Here is a 20,287-nt window from a genome sequence, read left to right as displayed (position 1 = left end):
GAGCTTTCTACCACCGGTAATTTACCGGTAGCTAACGTTGGCCAGGTAACGTTAATCAAAGCTCAGCTGCACACTGTAACCAAGGTAGCCAGCTAGCAGCAGTTAGCTAGCTATTTGCTTTGATATGTTCATGCACTTTCCCATTTGTCAATTTAACTATTTTGCGGCAAGATGACATGTGTAGACAGTTGATATAGGAAGTCCCAGCCAATTTACAAGTTTGTAGTCTGTCTTTAATCTGCCTCTGATCCGCTTAGTGGGGGTGCCATGTGTTCACCAGGCAGCAGTAGCCAATCTGTGCTGTTAAGGCAATAGAACAGTGAACGAACGCAGAATAGATGACAGTTTATTGGTAAGAAACCTTGACCTTTATAATTTCTTTCAAATGGACATTATAATCCACAAATGTTGTATTTAAATGTAATGCTTTATTCAAATGTTTGGCCCAAACGATAGGCTGCCTAGTATGTCAATTAATAAATAATGCAATTAGGTCTGAATTATATGTTCCGCTCCACATTTCAGAATGGCTTGGCATTCCCAGAGAGGTCAGGGGAGGCAGTCTGGGGGATTGTCTCAAAGAAAGTACGTGCCCAGGAGGCCCCTGGTCCAAAGCAACCTGTCTGTCTGTGGGGAGAATGACGTGGACCAGTTACTAGACCTCCTTTCTACTCTCAACGAAGACAGGCCTCCCTACTTAAGTGTCTCTGATGATGTGCTGGACAGGCACACATCTGAGCCTGTCTTGAGACCGAGAAACCTGAGCCGCAACACTGACTTAACAGAAAGTTGTCCCACTTGGAGTGCCAAGCTTGGGAAGTTGTCCCATCAGGGAAGTGAGGAGAAAAGGTCAGAGGCCAATTTTACTGACAGGGATATCATTGTTCCTATTAGATTACAAGGTGGTGCTTCWTTGACCTCTGGTCATCCTTATGGCTCAATTGCGGGTCGAGGTGATGGTGGCAACTGTGTCAATTGGCTTGGGAAATGGGGCAGGGGACGTCAACAGCCAGTGGAGAGAGAATGTGTCTCTTTTGTCCAAAAATGCAACAGCGGTTCACTAGGTTCTACCTTTCCRGGAGATGCTCCTTTCTACCCTGAAGTCCCCGACTTGCTAGACAGGCGTCAGGGGGAACATGTAAAGCCTGCCTGTCCGAAGCAGAATGAAAATGTGTCAACATTTCAGGATCTACTAGAGTCCTCCTGGACATCTGCGAGCTTGCATAGGTCAATGTTGGACCTGGAGATCGGCTTATCATTTGTGGATCTAGGCCTACTACCCCAGGCACTGAGTACCTCTGGAGACTTGGCCTTATCTCCTGTGAATCTTGAATCTCCTTTAGATAACGAATCTCATGGCCCTAGGCCCTCTATCTCTTGCAGTGCAAAAATGTCATGCTCCATCATCCACTGTCACAAAGGGGGCAGAACGTGTTCTACCGGCAAGGATGGTTCCTCAACAAGTCCATATAAGGCCAACAGGGAAACCGAGTTCTCTGAACTCCATCTTCATAGCAAAATCGCAAAGAATGCTGGAAAACGATCAACAAACATCCATTCTCCTAGTGTATCAGTGAAGGCACACATTGAACCATGGAGGAAAGCTGAAAGAAAGGCAGAAAAGAAGATGGATGTTTTTGCCTCAGCCATGCGTGGCTCAGATTTCCCAAGTAATATGTGCTTTTTACCTGCAAGCCTCTCTCAGTATAGCTTCAGCGGTAGACAAAACAGCACAGAGGTGGCGTACCCTGAGCATAATACAAGATGGTCCAATGAAATCTCAGGTCAAGCTAAGTCAGATTCCGTGGACACTGTGCATAGTTTTTACCCTACTTTAAAAGGGGTGGAGGATTTGTTTGAGGTGCCGAGAGTCACAACAAGTAATCCAGCTGTGTCACATTCTCTCTTCTGGGAAGAAAGACTTGCAATCACTGAGAATTTGGGTCAAATGACCCTCTCGGATAGAGAGAGGGCAGCTCACCTGAAGCGAAGCACTCCGAATGCGCCAAGCCAAGACAACKGAGAGGGCCTCTCTCTGCGCCTCCATAGCCATAGCAGGATAACTCCTGGGTCAACTACTCCTGAAAGGCAATGTCAGATCGACCCATTAGTTACAACACACACAGGCACATTGCATACGTTGACAGGAGGCGCCAGTGGTGAATTTCTTGGTGAAAGAGAGCTGTCTGCAGTTCATCAGTCCTTGCCTATGGTACGTTGACACACTTAAGCACCTTTGCTGAGCGTGTGCATGTGTATGTCTATTTATATGGCTGTGAGTGTGCATACATACATGCATGATCGTGTGTGTCATAACAGGTTGTGTGTGTGTGTGTGTAACATGAGAACACTCTAACACCTTTCTTTTGTTTGGGCAGCCTATTGACGCAGTAGAGATTCATAGCTCCAGTCTTGTGGAGACAATAGAGGACAGGTATGGGACTCCTTAGGTAAAATATCTGCAAAAATAACAAGTCACAAGCTGTCGCTCAGACACCTGACACAAAATAATTGGGTGAAAAAAAGCACACAAAAAACATTGAGGTGCAGGACAGGTGTCAATTCCATTTGGACTTTGCCTATTTAGGACGGTAATGGACATTTAATGTTTTGGAAAATAATGAACAAGCAGCCAACCTTTGTAGAAATAATTTTGGGGTGAACTTCTGTTCTACAGCAACACCTCWAGTGTATAGGTATTGTGGGGGGGTGTTGTGGTATTGTGATGTTTGTGCCTCTTAATTGCACCTGAGGGTTGGAATGTACTTGTAGCAGGTGGCTGGCACTCTACAGATTCAGACTGCAGTTGCGCTGCTTCAGGACATGGGACCATCAGTGGAGGTCACACACACGGGCCAGACTCCAGCACCGGAGACACTTACTGAGGACCGGCCTCTCTGCCCTGAGGTGGGCTGTGGTGACCCGACGTGCCCAGACAGACACCCTTGCCAGGAGGACGGATGCCCTGACCCTCGCCCACTGTTTCCATCGGGTCAGCGATGATACTCAGCCTGGGTGCCTGTCTGTTTCTGCTCTCTTGCCAACTCCTTCAATTGTATACCAATTCCATAAGGAGTTGGCAAGAGAGCAGAAGCAGACTGGCACCCAGACTAATAATTACTAGGGCCAGAGGGTTTTCCCCACCATGTAACCTAATCAGGAAAAACTCCTAGCCATAACTATAATCCAGAGTTCTTCCTGGTTATGTCACATGGTCACGATGAACTCCTGGCCCTATGAAGAGTGCATAGTGTTTATGTTGAGATTTACACTAGGCCTTAGACTTTACATTGTATGAGGGTAAGACATCCCATCCACCACRWATGTGAGGCACCCACCTATGTAACAGAGGACAATGTGCTGTTGTTGCCGGGGCAGAATGTCTGTTTGGTGTTTTCTCAGATTTTCACACAGCAGAMCTAAATAACAAATATGACATGTCTTCTGAGGACATATTGCTCATCTCCATGTTACATGGAAACTAACCTCGTCCCCAGGCTCAATTGCTACCGCAGAGTGCCAGCTGGCAGACAAGATTGCATGGAAACAAACTTTGGCTATTATTTAGGATTGCTAACTAGCCAACCTTAATATATGCTTGTATTAGAATATTAATTTATCATAACTGACATACAGTGCATTTGGAAACTATTCAGACCTGGACTTTTTCCACATTTGTTACTTTACAGCCTTAGTGGCCAGACAGAAGCACTTGACAGCTCGCTTGGAGTTTTCCAAAAGGCACCTAAAGGTCTCTCAGACCATGAGAAACAAGATMATCTGGTCTGATGAAACCAAGATTGAACTCTTTGGCCTGAATGCCAAGCATCACATCTGGAGGAAACCTGGCACCATTCCTACGGTGAAGRATGGTGGTGGCAGCATCATACTGTGGGGATGTTTTTKAGCGGCAGGGYCTGGAAGACTAGTCAGGAGATGAACGGAGCAAAGTACAGAGAGATCCTTGATGACAACCTCCTCCAGAGTGCTCAGGTCCTCAGACTGGGGTGAAGGTTCACCTTCCAACAGGACAAACCTAAGCACACAGCCAAGACAACGCAGGAGTGGCTTCGGGACAAGTCTCTGAATGTCCTTGAGTGTCCTAGCTAGAGCCTGGACTTATTAAACCCGATCGAACATCTCACCTGAAAATAGCTGTGCAGCGACACTCGCCATTCAACCTGACCGAGCTTTAAAGGATCTGCAGAGAAGAATGGGAGAAACTCCCCAAATACAGGTGTGCCAAGCTTGTAGTGCCATACCCAAGAAGACTCGAGGCTGTAACCGCAGCCAAAGGTGCTTCAGCAAAGTACTGAGTAAAGGGTCCGATTTTTTAAAATGTATTTATATATATATTTTTATACATTTGCAAAAATGTCTGAACCTGTTTTTGCTCTGTCATTATAAGGTATTGTATGTAGATTGAGTGGGAAAAAACAATTTAATACATTTTAGAATAAGGCAAAAAAAAAATTGGGGAAAAGGCAAGGGGTCTGAATACTTTCTGAATGCACTGTATGTGTAATGTGTGCTACGAACAACATACAGAAATGTAATCTTCATGAACATCCAGTTTATTCAAACTGTTATTCCTCTCCTTACAGTGGAGGAGGTGTGTGGGACAGATGCATTGTCTCAACGTGAGCCCTGGCTCTGTGCGGGGTGACATTGGGGTAGTGTGCCTGCTGAGGAGACTGACCCAGCCCAGCCACACCCTGGTCCTGAGGACGGCCTACTGTGCCTGGAGGAGCCACATCCAGGYCATGCAGCTCGGCAGGGCATCGCTCATACACTACCAGTAAGACAGACAGACACACAACCATCACTGGGGACAGATGTCAGTTCAATGTCTAGTTTTGATTTACATTTGTTGATTTGTCAACTAACGTGAATTCAACAACAATTTCCCTTACGTCCTTTACTTTTTTTCCATGTAAATGGACCCATGAGCACCAACATGTGAAGTTCATAGGAGCACATCAAATTTGGTGTCAAATGAAAGCGGAGTTTATATTTTTTATAAATTAAGGCATATCAATTTTTCAACAATATTCCTTCCTAAAATGTGGAATAAGCAAAGGCTCCTCTTCTGGTTAAACAGATGGAAAAGGGGTCTTGTGAAACATCTACCAGAAAAAGTGTTAAAAGGTATTAGAAATGAATCAAAACACAATATTATTGAAGTTAAAGACCCTTGCCAACTAATATAAACATTTATATTTGTCTGATAAATGACTAAAATATAATATTTAATTTTGCTGAAATMATTTGCTTTCTATAAGAAATATTGCCTAGTGTTTTGTCATTCTGTTACCAAAGAACCCACATATCTTGAAGATATTTTCTAATTTCTCTTTCATGAGGGAGGATATTAATGACAAGTAAAATAGATCTACTAATTGGTTAGTGTTTTTACTGATAACAATTTTGTTTATGATTTCTTAAGTGATTAAAATGTGTCACTGTTACAAAATCTGTATCAGAATGACTCCAATTGAATTGGCAAAAAGGGGAAATGATAGTAGTCACAAACCACAGTTGGGTCACCTGCTACTGTCCTCCCTTCCACTGGGATACTGTTATGTATAGCTCATAGTGTCTCCTGTTACTGTCCTCTCTTCCACTGGGATACTGTTATGTATAGCTCATAATTGTGAAACAGTCTGGACAACCCCTTCCTCTCTCTCCAGTTAATGTCACCTCTCCCGGCTCTTACCAACACCTACCCATTAGCCACCTCTCTTTTCATTTACTGTAACCACTGCGTTCTCAACCACTGGTCGTTGAAATTTAGATTTCTGCTTCACAAGTTTGGACAGTACAGTAAAGAAAAGTAGAGTATAGGTCAGTATTGTACTGTAGTTTAGTACATCACAGTACCATGCAGAACAGTAGAGCACACTAGAGTAGAGTGCAGTATAATGTATTGTAGTCCATGTTTATAGAAATGTATGGTTTAACTTTGCAATCCATGGTTTTTGTTTGGCATACATTTTAAGGTGAAAAATCGGAGTCTCATCGTCATTCTATTACCATGGAATGGCCCACAATTGACCTCAGTATCTAGGGCAATGTCACTCGGCTGTGAATGGGAGAGATGCCCTACAGCATGCACCCCTAACTTGTGAACAAAACACGTGAACTGAATGCACAAGCATCTGTAATAATAACCTCAAAGACTTGGGCCCTGTAACATTTTTCTGTGTTTGTCCCCTACCAGTCTGACTCTGCTGTGTAAGCACTGGCTGGTGTGGAGGCAGGCTGGTGTGAGGCTGCAGGCGTGGGCGCTGCAAGCCCAGAGGGCAGCCCTCCACTGGGACCACAGGCAGCAGAGTCGGGCCTACGCCTTGTGGAGAGCTGCCTGGGTCACAGCCCGTCTGGCCACAAAACAGCACAGGTAAAGTGACAGTTATTGATAGTTGTTTGTGTTGTTACAGTCTTCCATGCTGACCGAACCGCTTGCGTAAAGTGTGCAAGCATTACAAAATAAATGTACACAAACATGTTATTCAATCAATGCATCCAAACTACTCGCGAGCTTCTGCGTTGCCAGGGGCTAAAATAGAATGTGGTTCTATTTGTGACGCTTTGCAAGTCCCCCCTCTCCCGATTGGTTATTAGGAGCATATATATACCCGCGTGGGTGATTGAAAGATGAACTGAGGTCCACACTCCAGTCCAGTTGGTGGTGGTAATGCACCTTAAAGTTGGTTGCCAACCGCACTATAAAGTCCAAAGAAGAAGAAGCCTGAAGGAGGAGAGATTACTAGAAACTAACTTGGTTTACCCTTTTATCTGTGGTTTAATTGCCAAAGTAGAGGACCTTGTGCATTTCAGGTAAAATAACAACCCAATGTTTATATCCCAGYACAAATTAACTAGCAACAGCAAGCTATCTAGCTAAATTGCCATGAATGTTTAATGCTTTTTGACCTGTCCCCAAATTAATATAGTTAGTTCAGAGTTTGTTTTGATATTTCAACCTGAGTGTCCTGATCACATCTGGTGTGGGGGGACAAAATCAACATGCACACGATGYTGGACGCACGCACGCACCCGGTCTAGTCAGCATGTTAGGCCTAGATTCAATCAGATCCAGAGTTAACCGGCGATAACCGACACCCGCATAGTTGATGTTTTGGTGGTATCGGAGTTGAGGTGGAACTGCGTTGGAGCTGTCGAATCGGTGAGCAGCTACTCTTGATCATTATCACAAAGCCATACCCATCCCACTCGCATTAGTTCAGAGGGAGAAAGTGTAGGTTATATGGAAATAATAACGCTCAAATTTTAAAATCATTAAAACAAAATGAGGACTTATATCAGCCTAATCGAGGTGTAGATTACATCTCACATTCCAGTGTTCAAACTTGTAAACATGGCTGCATGGGATCTCTTAATGCGACTCTGTGCAGCCAATGGCAATGACCGCTTTAGGTATAAAGCCGCTTGTAGATTTGACAGCTCTAACGCAGTTCCACCTCAGACACTGCCAAAACAACCGCTATGCAGATGTTGGCTAATTGGATCTGATTTAATAGAGCCCTTAGTGGATCCTGAGGGGATACAGTTGCATTTAACTATACAATTGTATAWATTCCAACTTCTATCCCATGGTACTGTGTGGTCATCTCCTGAGTTTAGCCTTGTGTTGTTGTCTGTTCAGGAGGATACAATGTTCATGTAGAAATGTTTTGTGTAGATCAGGTATGAGTGTTTGTCAAGTAAAACTGTGAGTCATGTCAGCTCTACACATTACATTTCTACCTGCAATGATAAGAACATTCCGMTAAATTGAACACACCCCTGCTCTTACACAGGGCCTCCTGCCTGGCTGCAGTCTGGAGCGTGTGGGCGGCCCGGGCCACACAGAGGGAGGAGGAGCGATCTGCTAGGGCCAATCAGAGTGCTGGCTTCCACAGGAGGAGCCTACTGCAGCACAGCCTTCTGCTGTGGCTAGAGAGAGCAGAGCAGAGAAGACGACAGAGGGATAGGCTGKAACGCATCGTCAGGTCATAACCCTACTAGTGCGGCCAAATAGTGATGGCCATAGGGTTATGTTACAGTTGTGATGGTCTTGTAGTCACTAAATTGCCTTGCTAGAATGGACCAGGAGACAAACTGAAATTCAATTTATTTTCAAATGGAAATGGCCCATTAACATTCTATGAGGATCTTCCAGCTTATGTCCTCAACTGATATACTGAACAAAAATATAAACGCAACATGCAACAATCCATGATTTCACTGAGCTACATTTCATATAAGGAAATCAGTCAATTGAAATAAATAAATTAGGCCCTAATCTATGGATTTCACATGACTGGACAGGTGGCGCAGCCATGGGTGGGCCTGGAATGGCACAGGCCCACCCACTGGGTAGCCAGGCCCAGCCAATCAGAATGAGTTTTTCCCCACAAAAGGGTTTTATTACAGACAGAAATAATCCTCAGTTTCATCAGCTGTCCGGGGGGCTGGTATCAGACGATCCCGCAGGTGAAGAAGCCAGATGTAGAGGTCCTGGGTTGGCGTTGGTATACATGGTCTGCGGTTGTCAGGCTGGTTGGACGTACTGCCAAATTCTTTAAAACAACATTGGAGGTGGCTTATGGTAGAGAAATGAACATTCAAATTTCTGCCAACAGCTCTGGTTGACATTCCTGCAATCAGCATACCAATTGCACGCTCCCTCAACTTGAGACATCTGTGACATTGTGTTGTGTGACAACTGCATATTTTAGTGGCCTTTTATTGTCCCCAGGTGCACCTGTGTAATGATCATGTTGTTTAATCAACTTCTTATGCCACACCTGTCAGGTGAATGAATTATCTTGGCAAATGAGAAATGCTCACTATCAGGGATGTAAACAAATTTGTGCACATAATTTGAGAGAAATAAGCTATTTCTGTGATCTTTTATGTCAGCTCAAGAAACATGGGACCAACACTTTACATGTTGCSTTTATATTTTTGTTCAGTAATTGTTCCCATCCTTCTATGTATAGGATTGACATTTGAATACCTCAAACTTATCTCTCCCTCCCTCCTGCTCTCTTTCTCCCCCCACCCTCTCTCTGTCGGTCTCTGTCTCCATATGACTGCCACACACACACACACACACACACACACAGGAGGGTTGCCCAGCGCTGGCGCGAGCACACACACAGAGCCCGGTTGCAGCGTGTGTGTGTCGAGGCCGAACAGGTGCTTTCCAGACAAATTATAACAGGCAAGTGGTGCGTGTGCCAGTGAGCCCTCTTAAGTCGTACCCTGACTTCAAACACACGACAGCCTTGTGTATATATCCAAGTTCCAACTCTCACACTGACTGGCATAGTGCCTCCCTTTACCTCTACAACATGCCGATGGTCTTCTCCTGCTATACCAGTGGTTCCAAAACTTGGGGTCAGGTCCCCTGAAATAGAAACCTTCTGAGAAACTTGTTTTTATCTTCAAATGGGTATAGAATASATTTTAGTGTCAACTAATGGCCTTTTACCCTATTCGAATGAGCTTTCATGTCATTATTATGTGTTGGGACAGCCTTTGGGACCTAAAATTMAGTGAATATGAACATAGTGTTAACTGGGGAATATCATTTTTCCAAGTGGTGTCCCCTGCATTTTCTAGTGTCAATTTGGGGTTGTGTGCAAAAAAGGTTTGGAAACCCCTGTGCTAAACAGCTGGCATTCACACATTAAGTAGTTCCCTTTTGATATGTCCTTGCTTAAAAGTGCTAGCTAGTAGTGCCAGAGTGGTGTAAAACCAAGAGACTCAACTGACTGAATTGTTGTCGGTCTGTTTTCCTCGTTGAGTCTTTSGGTTTCAAACCTCTCTGGCGCTAGCATGCACTGGCTTGCACGGAAGTGACACAATTATGGGTCAGCGGCTAATGAAGTGTCTATTAGAGTCATCGGGATGATGAATGTCTTTTGGCCTCATCTCCTCTCACCAGTGGCCTTTGGGAGGTGGCACCAGGAGTTTGCCCGGGCAGATTGCGGGCACAGACTGGTGCAGAGGTGGCACTACCTGCTGGAGTGGAGGAGACTGCAGGAGGCGTTTACATCCTGGAACCGCAGGGTCCTGATCAGGAGAGGGGCCCTAGAGATACAGGAGAGAAGGCAACGGGCACAGCTCTCACAGTCAGTCTATGGAGCATAGACAAATTATATAATATGAAATGTCTCCATTTTGAGTGTGCCTTCAGAGTTTAACATTGATCAACATTGTTTGTGTGACCCCATCTCAGCATCCTGTGTGGCTGGCGGGGTGTGGTCGAGCGCAGGGCGGCGTGTGTGTGTTACTGCAGCGAGAGGAATGATCGGATGGCCGCACACACCCTGCAGAGCTGGAGGAGAGCCACAGCGCTACGGTCCCTACACACACACCTCCTTACACACCTGCTGGAGAGGAGAAGGACACAGGCGCTGACCCTAGGGACACTGACAGGTTGGCCTGGCGTCTTAACTTCAATGAAACCTTCTGTCATTCACTTCTTCTTTCCCATACATCCTCCAGGGAAGGCCAACCCTCAATGCTTGTCGAGCTACTGGGTGTACAGGCTTTAAGCTCCAGAGCAGGACTGCAGCAAAAGCCTGTACGCCCGGCAGTTCTTCATGAATTCCATGGCTGTTAAAGTGCAAGTGCTCAATCTCACATGTTGTAGGGAATATGAGGCAGAGTGAGGCGGTGACGCCAAGGTTGTATGGTGGTGCCAGGCTCATCACGTTGGAGGAGTTGTGTGACAACCTGCAGCTCCAGACAAGCCTTCACTCCTGGAGGAGGGAGAGGAGCAAGCTCCAGCTAGCCAGGTAGCTACCACCACACTGCTGCTCTCTCGTCTTGGCCTCTTTTTTTCTCGCTCTGCGGTTTTTTTCTTCCTTTTCACTTTCTTGCTTTGGAGTATACTTAAACTGCTCTGTCTCCCCTTCAATGTTTCCATCCCTTGCTCTCACTCCCCACCTGTCTCAGACTGTACTGTGTGGCCCGGGCGAGGGAGCAGGTGAGATTGGCGCTGCAGCGTTGGCATGAGCTGGCATGGGATTCCCAGGCCTGCAGGGTGCACAGGTTCAGGACTAGACTGGCAGCGCTGGAATCCTCTTCCTCTGGGTTCGGCAGCACCTCTCCCCTCTCCCTGAAGCTTGCTGTGGCAGAGCATAACATCAGCACGGAGCTCAGCGATTTGTCAAACAGCTCCTCTTCAGCACAGATGGACAGAGGACGCCCCCTACTGGCCTCATCCCCATTGGAAAGTCTCAAGGCCTGGTCAGTATGGTGAATACACACACACACACTGTTTGAAAGAGAGGTGGTGAGTGTTAGAGTATGACTGACACACACATACAAACATTGTGMAACCCTGCTTCAAGGCCTTTTGCTCTCCTCTCCACAAAGCTTCCAGGTCGAGAACCATGTTGATTTTGCAGAGGGTGACCAAACTTTCTGTCTCTCGCATCAAAGTCTCCCAGATCACAAGAGCTCACCCAGATTAAAGGTATTTCAGCCTGCATTTGTATAATCTCCACACARTCTTGCATCCTTTATCAAAACATACAATAATGCCAAAAGTAAAWAAAAAKAATCCATCTTCTCTCTATACCCCTTACCTCCATCTCTCTTTGTCAGGGTGTCATGGGGAGTGTGGTGGGCCGGATGCTACGTCCCTCCCTCAGTGTGGCCTTCTCTCAGTGGAGGGACTATGTCAGAGTCGGCAGGGAGCAGCGACGCCTCATGGGCCTGGTGGCAGACGTCCACAGACGGGCAATGCTTGGCACCGCCCTCAGCCTGTGGAGGAGACACACCCAGAGCCTCAGCACCGCAGCCATACACATGGTCAGTATTATAGCATCATTATATTTTTATTAAGCCTTATTCTACCAGGGAAGCTGAAATTAGCTCCCTACCCTTTCCTATTTTGATGTTTTTAGATTTTGTAAGGGTACACGATTTTGGCCACGATTTAGCTGTTTTAGACAAGTTTGAGATCGCTTGTTTAATGTGAACCGGTCAGAGACGCAATCTGAGGGCTACCTCTCCCATATTTGAGCCGTCCCAGACATCATGATATTTTCAAWWWTMTTTGATTTTATCGGCACAAAATCTCCAATGCTCTTGTAGTGTGAGATGTGCAACGACAAGCTTTGAGAATGGTGATCTGCAATCGCCAATGACGTTGTTTCGCATCACCCAGAATGTGTAGACTCTTGAGCAGGAGCSATGTCTACTACTTGCCTACTAGTATGCATTTGWAATTGCCTTTAACCAAAGCATCAAATCGTTACACCTCTGAAGTTCACAAGCAATYCTATTCAATTCAACATTTATTGGCTAGGTKTTTCAACTCTGTATGYCAAGCGTGAATMTCTGACTGAAAATGTTTTATGAGGCTGCTTTGAGCCACAGCTCGTTCTAGCTACACAATCTAATCACATCGTCACATAATTGTTTTCGCGTGGTGGTATCGAGAATGCTCACGGCCAAGTGAAGAATCTTGTANAGCTCGTTCTAGCTACACAATCTAATCACATCGTCACATAATTGTTTTCGCGTGGTGGTATCGAGAATGCTCACGGCCAAGTGAAGAATCTTGTAGTGTGTGACGTCCCCGTCTGTGCCGCATTGTTTAGTTTGTGCACCACTACGTTGGCAATACAAAAAAGTACAGGAAAGATGGTTGTTTAATGTGAGAGGCTCAGCGATGTTAAGATTTTGAAAGTCGTGTAGTGTTCACCCAGCATAAGGGGTGTAGTGGTAGAGCTTCCTTCATATTCAAATTGTATTGGTCGCGTACACATAGTTTTGTTGCGGGTGTATCGAATTGCTTATGTTACTAGCTCCAACAGTGCAGTAATACCTATAAGGCTGCGTTGAGACAATGACCCAAGCCCAGCTCAGTTAATGCCTACCATTGTGTCGCTGAGTTGACCATAATGCTTCAGAAAATGTACATCCATGGGGCAATGGTAGACACACAATGTACGTGTGAGTAACCTAGTTTATGTCCCTCTAACTGCCCTGAATGCCTCTGCTGATCCTACAGCTATTGTATGCAGTAATCATGTGCATATGAACCAGAGTTATACTGTTAGCATTGAGGCTGTGTGCTTTAGTAGGAAGTCCACTGTGTGCAGCTCACCCTGCAATAACATAAATAACATGAGCATGTCTACCTCTCCTAAGCTTCCCAGTAAAGCAATGAAAACAATCAAGCCTCCCAGAAAACTGCTAAAAATAGCTCACGTTCAGAAACAAGGTTCAAGAAATCAATAACTTGCTGGTAACAGATGACATTCATATTATCTCTGAAACTCACTTCGATAATACCTTTGATACAGTGGTAGCAATACATGACTATAACATCTACAGAAAAGACAGAAATGCCAATGGTGTTGCTGTTTATATTCAGAACCACATTCCTGTAAAGCCTAGAGAGGATCTAATGTTAAGTATTGTTGATGTAATATGGCTACAGGTTTTGTCTCAATTAAAGCCCATTCTTGTGGGAAGATGCTACAGACCACCAAGTACTAACAGTCAGTATCTGGATAACATGTGTGAAATGCTTGATAATGTATGTGATCAACAGAGGTCTATTTTCTGGGTGATTTAAATATTGACTGGCTATCATCAAGCTGCCCACTCAGGAAAACTTCAAACTGTAACCAGTGTCTGCAACCTGATTCAGGTTATCAGTCAACCTACCACGGAAGTTACAAACAGCACAGGAATGATATCATCAACATGTATTGATCACATCTTTACTAACGCTGCAGATATTTGCTTTAAAGCAGCATCCAAATCCATAGGATGTAGTGATCACAATATAATACCCATATCTAGGAAAACCAAAGTTCCAAAGGCTGGGCCTAATATAGTGTATAAGAGGTCATACAAGAAGTTTTGTAGTGATTCTTATGTTGATGTAAATAATATTTGTTGGTCTGTGGTGTGAGGAGCAACCAGACGCTGCACTTGACACATTTATGCAGTTGCTTATTCCAGTTACTAATAAGCATGCACCCATTAAGAAAATTACTGTAAAAATGTAAATCCCCGGGGATTGATGAGGAATTAAAAAATTGTATGATTGAGAGGGATAAAGCAAAAGGGATGGCAAATAAGTCTGGCTGCACAACCGATTAGCAAACGTACTGCAAATTGAACAATCATGTGACTAAACTGAATGAAAAGAAAGTATAATGTGAAACATACATGAATGATAATTCAAAGGTTCAGAGCACCATAAATTATAGGCAAAAAAGGCACCCTCAGCTCCATCATTCATTGAATCAGATGGCACATTCATCACAAAACCCACTGATATTGACAATTACTTTTATGATTTTTTTTTTCATTGGCAAGATTAGCAAACTTATGCATGACATGCCAGCAACAAACGCTGACACTTCACATCCAAGTATAAATTATGAAAGACYGGTATTGTAATTTTTAATTCCATAAAGTGGAAGAGGTGAAAAAAATTGTCTATCAACAATGACAATCCAACGGTGTCTGACAACTTGGATGGAAAATTACTGAGGATAWTAGCGGATGATATTGCCYCTCCTATTTGCCATATCTTCAATCTAAACCTACTAGAAAGTGTGTGCCCTCAGGCCTAGAGGGAAGCTAAAGTATTTCCGCTACCCAAGAACAGTAAAGCCCTCTTTACTGGCTCAAATAGCCAACCAATCAGCCTTTTACCAACAATTAATAAAGTTTTGGGAAAAATGTGTGTTTCACCAGATACAATGCTATTTTACTGTAAACAAATTGACAATCAACTTTCAGCACGCTTGTAGGGAAAGGACATGAAACAAACACAACACTTACACAAAGGACAGATTGGCTGAGAGAGATTTTGGGAACTGTTTTGTTAGACTTCAGTGTGGTTAGTTTCAGAATGGGTGGGAAGGAATAAGTTAGTCCTAAATATTTCAAAAACTAAAAGCATTGTATTTGGACAAATCATTCAATAAACCCTAAACATCAACTAAATATTGTAATAAATAATGTGGAAATTGAGTGAGTTGAGGTGACTAAACTGCTTCAAGTAACCCTGGATTGTAAACTGTCATCAAAACATGATGCAACAGTAGCTAAGATGGGGTGAAGTCCATCCATAATAAAGCGCTGCTCTGCCTTTTTAACAACACTATCAACAAGGCAGGTCCAACAGGCCCTAGTTTTGTCACACCTGGACTCTACTGTTCAGTCGTGTGGTCAGGTGCCACAGAGGGTCCTCGGAAAATTACAACGGTCTCAGAACAGGGCAGCARGGCTGGCCCTGAAATGAACACGGAGAGCTAACGTTAATAATATMCATGTCAATCTCTGATGGCACAAAGTGGAGGAGTGATTGACTTCATCACTACTTGTTTTTGTAAGAAGTGTTGACATGCTGAATGCACTGAGGTTTCTGTTTTTAAACTACTGGCACACAGCTCGGACACTCATGCATACCCCACAAGACATGTGACCAGAGCTCTCTTCACAATCCCCAAGTCAAGAACAGGCTATGGGAGGTGCACAGTACTACGTAGAGCCATSGAACTCTATTCCACATCAGGTAACTGATGCAAGCAGTAGAATCAGATTTTTTTTAAACAGATAAAAATGCACCTTTTTGAACAGCAGGCACTGTGAAGAGACACACACAGGCACAGACACACTCTTACACAACACATAAGACACACATACACATTCATTTTGTATTGTAGATATGTGGTAGTAGAGTAGTGGCCTGAGGGAACACACTTAATGTGTTGTGAAAAATGTAATATTTTAAATTGTATATAACTGCCTTAATGTTGCTGGACCCCAGGAAGAGTAATGGGGATCCTTAATAAATAAATACAAATACCTAACAAAACAATACACGCAAATTCCCCAAAATAAAAATAAAAAAGAAATATAGAATTGTTAGAGCGAGCAATGTCAAGGATCCGGAATATAAATGTTATGATGGTGTATATTGACATTATGGACAGCATATGAATAGAAAAGGTGTGTACAGCAGAAGTTATATAGGATGAGCCTTGACTAGAATACAGTATATACATATGAAGTGGGTAAAACGGTATGTAAACATTATTCATGTGACCAGTGTTTGATGACTATGTACATAGGGCAGCAGTCTCTGTACATAGGGTTGAGTACCGGGTGGTAGCTGTATAGTAATAGTGACTAAAGTTCAGAGAGGGGTACTGGGCGGAGGCTGGCTAGTGGTGAATATTTAACAGTCTGATGGCCTGGAGGTGGAAGCTGTTTTTCAGTCTCTCGGTCCCAGCTTTGATGCACCTGTATTGTCTCCGCCCTCTAGACGGTAGCAGGGTGAACAGGCCATGGCTCGGGTGGCTGAAGGCCTTGATAATCTTGTTGTCTGTGTGGATGGACCATTTCAGGTTGTTTGTGATGTGCACGCTGAGGAACTTTTAAGCTTTTCACCCTCTCCACTGCGGGCCCGTCTATGTGGATGGGGGTATGCTCCCTCTGCGGTCTCCTGAAGTTCACGATCAGCCCGTTCGTTTTGATGACATTGAGCTAGGGGTTATTTTCCTGGCACCACTCCTCACTGTCTCCCTGTAGGCGGTCTCGTTGCTGTTGGTAATCAGGCCTACCACCCAGGGCCTCTAGCTTAGTGATGAGCTTGGAGGGCACTARGCTGTCACCTGCAAACGTAATGATTGAGTTGGAGATGTGCATGGCCATGCAGTCATGGGTGAACAGGGAGTATAGGATGGGGCTGAGCACACACCCTTGTGGGGCCCCCATGTTGAGGATCAGCGTAGCAGACGTGTTGTTGCCTACCTTCACCACCTGGGGTCGGCCCGTCAGGAAGTCCAGGACCCAGTTGCACAGGGCGGGTTTCAGAACCCGGCACCCTAGCTTAATGATGAGCTTAGAGGGTACTATGATGTTGAATGCTGAGCTGTAGTCGATGAACAGCATTCTTACATAGGTATTCCTCWWGTCCAGATGGGATAGGGAAGTGTGCAGTGCGATGGCGAATGCCGTCATCCGTGGATCTGTTAGAGCGCTATTCAAGTTGTAGTGGTTCTAGGGCACGTGCCAAACTCATTCCATAGAGGGCCGAGTGTCTGCGGGTTTTCGCTTCRCCCTMGGACTTGATTGATGAATTAAGGTCACTAATTAGTTAAGAACTCCCTCTAAGGCGTTACCCCTCACATGGTTGTCTTAATTGGTCTTAATTGAAAGGGAAAACCAAAAACGTGCAGACACTAGGCCCTCCATAGAATGAGTTTAACATCCCTGGTCAAGGGTGTCGGGTAAGGTGGAGGTGATATGACCTTAACTAGCCTCTCAAAGCACTTCATGTTGTTGGAAGTGAGTGCTACGGGGCGATAGTCAGTTACCTTCGCTTTCTTGGGTACAGGAACAATGGTGGACATCTTGAAGCAAGTGGGGAAAACCAACTGGGATAGGGCAAGATTGAATATGTCCGTAAACACTCCAGCTTGCTGGTCTGCACATGCTCTGAGGACGCGGCTACGGATGCTGTCTAGGCCGGCAGCCTTGCAAGGGTTAACACGCTTAAATGTCTTACTCACGTCAGCCACAGAGAACGAGAGCTCAGTCCTCGTGAGTGGCGGTGGCCCGCAACGGCGGCACTGTTTTCCTCGAAGCGGGTACAGAAGATGTTTAGCTTGTCCGGGAGCAAGGCGTCAGTGTCCACGACGTGGCTGGTTTTCCCCTTTTTATAATCTGTGATTGTCTGGAGTCCTTGTGTCTTGTGACTGAGCCGTTGAATTGCGACTCCACTTTGTCTCTGTACTTAACGTTTTGCCGGTTTGATTGCCTTACGAAGGGCATATTGCTTCCATCTAACAGATCTGCAAACATCGAAGGGATAGGACCAACTGGAAGGGATAGGAAGTGGATTGGGATCGGCTGAAAGTCAACATGTGTGCCAGTATTCTCGGTCACCTGTCTCACGTACTCCCTGCTTCACACAGGAAACTGCAATTCTGACTTCCTCTGTGGCTCACTGGAGAAGGGTAGTCGCTCACCAAAGGTCAAAGGTCACCCTGCAGAGGATGGCCGACGACTTCCACACCACAGCAGTCCTCAGGAGCGGCTTCTTAACATGGGAGAAAAAGGTAGGGAGACGAAGCACAACTGCCTCCTCCAAGTGTGCACTTGTACACTACCATCAAGGAATTTACTGGTGTAGGGAATATGATCGAAATCCCATCAGTCCATGCTTACACCAATCCAATCCTGGTATATAACCATACCTTCAAGTATCATTTTTTTAAGGTAGTTAAATGTTCACTTTGGGGAGAAAGGAGAGAAGAGCTAGTGGGCTAGAGTGAGATATACATTTTCATAATGAACTTTTCTTCGTCCAGTGACGTCCAAAAACGCAGACCATTAGTGAACATTAACACAACCAATAATTTCTCAGCTAGGAAAAAAAAGCTAATGTTTGAACATTTTACTCACATCGATTTATCCTCCAATAATAAAAAATAAAAAAATGTTTTAATAAGGGTAGCCCTTCTGCTGCTGGTATTATAGGTTAATAACATCCTCTCTCTCAGCGGGTGTTGATTAGAGTAAGACCAGACCCGGAGGCCCGGGCCCAGCTGGTGAGGAGGGCAGTGTGGCTGCGGAGGAGAGGAGAGAGACAGAGGACCCACAGCGCCTTCACCCTCTGGACAGCACGCCTCAGACAAAGCCAGGCCYTCACCGCCTTCTACACACACACCACGCTCACCAGGTTGTGTGACATATATATTCTCTATATAAAAAAATGTAATACAAACAAAACATTATTTTCAAAGGTATAGGGGATTAAGAGAAATACAGGCACTGCTCTAGATGCTCCTGTAGTTTCATTAGCAACATTTTGACCACAAAGGGCATTTTGTTTAAGTTTCACTTCTCCTATGTGGGATTTTGTTGGATGTGTGCACATTACTTATCATAGGATTTCTCCTGACCAGTACCAAATCCCTTCTTTCCCTTCCCTACGTGTTTGTGTAGGGTGTTTACGGCGTGGGAGCAATGTGTCCACTCCCAGAYGGAGATGAGCGCTCTAGCCCGGGCCCACCTCCACCAGAGGCTGCTTGGCCAAGCCCTGGCCCACTGGAGGGGGTCTGCCACCCGCAGCCTGGAGTTCCGCAGGAGAGGCCAGGAGAGACTGGCGCTGGGGGCCAGAGAGAGTCTGCAGCGCTGGAGAGATCATACCCACAGTGGGTCTCACTTAATAATCCAGCGGCCTGTTCAGGGGGATTTAACGTTCCAGAGCATTCAAATAGAAATGTATTGAGTAGGAATAATTCATGTCTGTCAGATATAATAGGGAATCTTGTCAGCTCTATTCATTTCTATTTCAACAAAAGCGTTTACTTTTCTCTGAATACACCCATTTTTCCTAATCGATTCCTGGGAGAGAGTGAATGCACACTTTTTTGTTCTAGCCCAGCCCTAACACACCAGAGTCAACTGACCCACTAGCCACCAAAGCCCTTGATCAGTTGTTCTGTTAAGGCTTGGCTATAACAAAACTGTAACCACTGGGTGTCCCCCAGGAATGGGTTGAGAAACACTTTGAGTGTGTTGTATCAGCCACTGTACAAGGGMGGAATAGTTTTACAGCAACTCCACTTTTCAAACATGCCATACACTTCATGTAAGCAAAATATACACTTGGAACAGAACTTGGCATTGCCACATTAAATCCCCAGTGCAGTCAATACTGTTTATCCTGTGTTTTGTATCATTATTGTACAGCAGCTGATGAAACTAACACTGTGTGGTTTCTCCAAAGGGATGTGTGAGCTGAGACAGCTACTGGGTCAGTATGTGGAGAGTGAGASAAGGGCAGCGAAGAGGAGAGCTCTACACACCTGGGTCCAGGCCACTGTGAATGTCAGGAAAGCCCAAGACTTACACCAGCAGGCTTTCATGAGCAGGTCAGTAGCAGTTGGMGACATGTTCAATCTGCAATGTAACTGAACATTTCACAGCAGGGGGCCCGGGGCACTTATTTATAAAGCGTCTCAGAGTAGGAGTGATCACTGTGTATGATCATATCAATATTGCAGTGTACTTTTAGCTGTTTGTATGGTAAGGTATGTGATGGGGCTGTGACGGTCATGTAATTTTGGATCAGTAATTTGCCAGCCAAATGGCCACGGTCTCTGTAATAACTGTTTGAATAGCCAAAAAAAGGTGTTGCGTGTGCTGCTTCTGCACCTTTCTGTGTGTCTGTGGAAAAGTTAGAGAGAGATACCTACACCTAACAGAACATGTTTGGTCA

General features: G+C 44.9%; 2 protein-coding genes across 2 annotated transcripts; both read left to right on the top strand.

Moving 5' to 3' along the window:
• The first annotated feature begins 538 nt into the window (after nt 1-538).
• LOC111976325 (uncharacterized) lies at nt 539-8,019 on the top strand. Its single transcript, XM_024005112.1, has 6 exons — nt 539-2,212; nt 2,379-2,434; nt 2,773-2,992; nt 4,605-4,798; nt 6,221-6,397; nt 7,821-8,019. Exons 1-6 carry the CDS (start codon nt 1,232-1,234, stop codon nt 8,017-8,019), a joined length of 1,827 nt encoding a protein of 608 aa, XP_023860880.1. The 5' UTR covers nt 539-1,231.
• A 1,902-nt stretch (nt 8,020-9,921) lies between these two features.
• LOC111976324 (uncharacterized) lies at nt 9,922-19,983 on the top strand. Its single transcript, XM_024005111.2, has 10 exons — nt 9,922-10,142; nt 10,250-10,449; nt 10,667-10,811; nt 10,972-11,265; nt 11,395-11,494; nt 11,626-11,832; nt 17,976-18,119; nt 18,564-18,742; nt 19,009-19,217; nt 19,796-19,983. Exons 1-10 carry the CDS (start codon nt 9,922-9,924, stop codon nt 19,981-19,983), a joined length of 1,887 nt encoding a protein of 628 aa, XP_023860879.2.
• The last annotated feature ends 304 nt before the right edge of the window (nt 19,984-20,287 follow it).

The sequence above is a fragment of the Salvelinus sp. IW2-2015 genome, linkage group LG17 (genome assembly GCF_002910315.2).
Source record: "Salvelinus sp. IW2-2015 linkage group LG17, ASM291031v2, whole genome shotgun sequence".
NCBI lineage: Eukaryota > Metazoa > Chordata > Actinopteri > Salmoniformes > Salmonidae > Salvelinus > Salvelinus sp. IW2-2015.
The sequence above is the reverse complement of the archived record's forward strand: the minus strand, read 5'-3'. Positions and strand labels throughout refer to the sequence as shown.